The 1,913-nt window shown below is 40.5% G+C and overlaps 1 protein-coding gene across 1 annotated transcript; it reads right to left on the reverse strand.

The window, feature by feature from the left end:
- Nucleotides 1-590: 590 nt before the first annotated feature.
- On the reverse strand, nt 591-1,847 carry Tsp_13602 (putative cyclin, N- domain protein). The gene is made up of 5 exons (XM_003368154.1): nt 1,749-1,847; nt 1,390-1,669; nt 1,248-1,369; nt 973-1,179; nt 591-908 (listed from the first exon to the last, which is right to left on the reverse strand). The coding sequence occupies exons 1-5, from the start codon at nt 1,845-1,847 to the stop codon at nt 591-593; spliced, it is 1,026 nt and encodes a 341-aa protein (XP_003368202.1).
- Nucleotides 1,848-1,913: the final 66 nt, after the last annotated feature.

Below are 1,913 nucleotides of genomic sequence, written 5' to 3' on the forward strand. Positions count from 1 at the left end.
GGAAGAGGGCAACGGGTACAGTTCACTACCGCCTGCCTTGCCAGTGTCGTGTTATTGACAGACATGCTGCGAAATGAATCTCTCTGTATAAACAACACCCGAAAAAATAATATTATGTTCGGTCACATTTTTGGTTGTGAAATGCTTTTTGTGTGCAATTTCCAGTGATATATAATTGGAATATTTTTGATTAAAGTAGAAAAAATGGAGAAAAATTTTCATTAAAACATTGTTTATTTTTTCTTGAGAAAGAAGACCAACCAGGGTCTATCTGTTTGTCTGTTAGCTGACGTGTCAGCGAAGAAAAAGCAAACATGTTGTTGTTGGATCGATGAGAAGAATATAAAGCACGAAACGAAAATAGACGACCACCTCTGACTGAGCAAGAGACAGTGATTAAAGACAATGGTGGTACAAGAGTAATTCGTATTATTATCAGCTAATTGTTAATTAAAACAATCACCGACCGACTGACTGACTGACTCTTAGGGAAGTATGATGAGACAAGAAAAAGAAAGAGAAGGGAGAGAATGGTGGTGGGGAAAAAAGAAGAGTAAAATTTTTTTCAAACTCTGCTTCAGGCACGTTATTCACTGGTCCGGGCACATGTCCGTGTACAACATCGTGGACGAGTTGTACAGATTTACCAAGTCACGCAGCACATCGTCGTCGTTGGTGGTCGTCGATTGGTTGTCGATCGCTGATTTGCATTTTTGAAATACGCATTGCTGTTCGTCGCATCGACGTTTCGGATTCGTCGATTTGATTTGCCTTCGTTTCGACTGGGCGGTGGCAGTGGTGCCGAGATTTGCAGCTTTCATCAGCAGGCCGTCGGCGTGCAAAACTTTGTTCACAATCAACATCTTGACCAACGAATCACGACACGACGCATACTTGTCGTACGGTATCTTGGACACAAAGAAACACAATACAATAATTGAAACAAGCAAAAAAATCAGTAATATTTTTTACTTGCATAAATTGTAAAAGAATGTTCACTCCGGTTGTCATGTTTTTCGATCTTTGCTCAAGAAACAATGCATACATCGCTATTGACAGCGTCGACGGCCGGTAAGTAGTCATCAGACTGTGATTGGCGTTGACAGCATCCAATGCCGGTTGGAATTGCGCCATCAACGCTTTGCAGCAGGAACTTGGAGAAAACGTTATGATCAGCAGCTGCATGTATTGTATAGAATTTCATTTTGACCAATTTAAACAAAAACAAGCAGGCAAAAGTCACTCACTAGCTCCAAAAAGGTATACAACGTGACTGGTGTGAGATCCCAATCGAGAAGATTAACAAGAGTTCGTTCAGTGAGCGTCAAATCTTGTACACTGTAAGAGCATCGAGCCGCTTTGATCAGTTCTGAACTGTAAGGCATAAACTAAATGGATAAATTGGATGAATAAACAAGAAGAAGAAGATGATGATGATGATGATAATTTCACCCACTTCTGCATCTTCCAGAACCTTGCCGGCAGTGTAAAGACAGGACAATGCTATACAATTTAGACATTTCAACGGCACCTTGACTTTGGTTAAAACGCAGTCGACCATCAGCGCAGCTGAAGCCACCACGTCCGCACCCAAACAAAACGACTTTGCAAGTTTTGTTATCCATTTTATCGTTTGGTCACGATTGTTAGCAGTGATAAACTCTTTTTCCTGAATAAGCAGAAATTCATTGAACATTAAAATTCTAATTAAAATGAAACAAAATAATAAATAATAGGTCAAAACTGACCGTGAACTTTAAGTAGTCTTTGGTCATCCACGCTTCCCATTGCTGCTGTTCCTTTTCCAAAGTCAACTGCAGCAAGCAGAGCGTTGCCTTACGTTGCATACCGGTTCAAATTGCTGCTGCTGTTGAGTGGAAAAGAATTCTCTCTCTCTCTCTCTCTCTATCTTT

Source organism: Trichinella spiralis (genome assembly GCF_000181795.1).
Source record: "Trichinella spiralis strain ISS 195 chromosome Unknown Scfld2985, whole genome shotgun sequence".
NCBI lineage: Eukaryota > Metazoa > Nematoda > Enoplea > Trichinellida > Trichinellidae > Trichinella > Trichinella spiralis.

Bases quoted from the DNA above. Each gene is read 5' to 3' on its own strand.
- Tsp_13602 (XM_003368154.1), bottom strand. From the start codon at position 1,847: ATGCAACGTAAGGCAACGCTCTGCTTGCTGCAGTTGACTTTGGAAAAG. The intron at 1,670-1,748 runs GTCAGTTTTGAC...CTGCTTATTCAG, and splicing joins AAGACTACTTAAAGTTCACG to GAAAAAGAGTTTATCACTGC. The intron at 1,180-1,247 runs GTGAGTGACTTT...CAATACATGCAG, and splicing joins TGTATACCTTTTTGGAGCTA to CTGCTGATCATAACGTTTTC.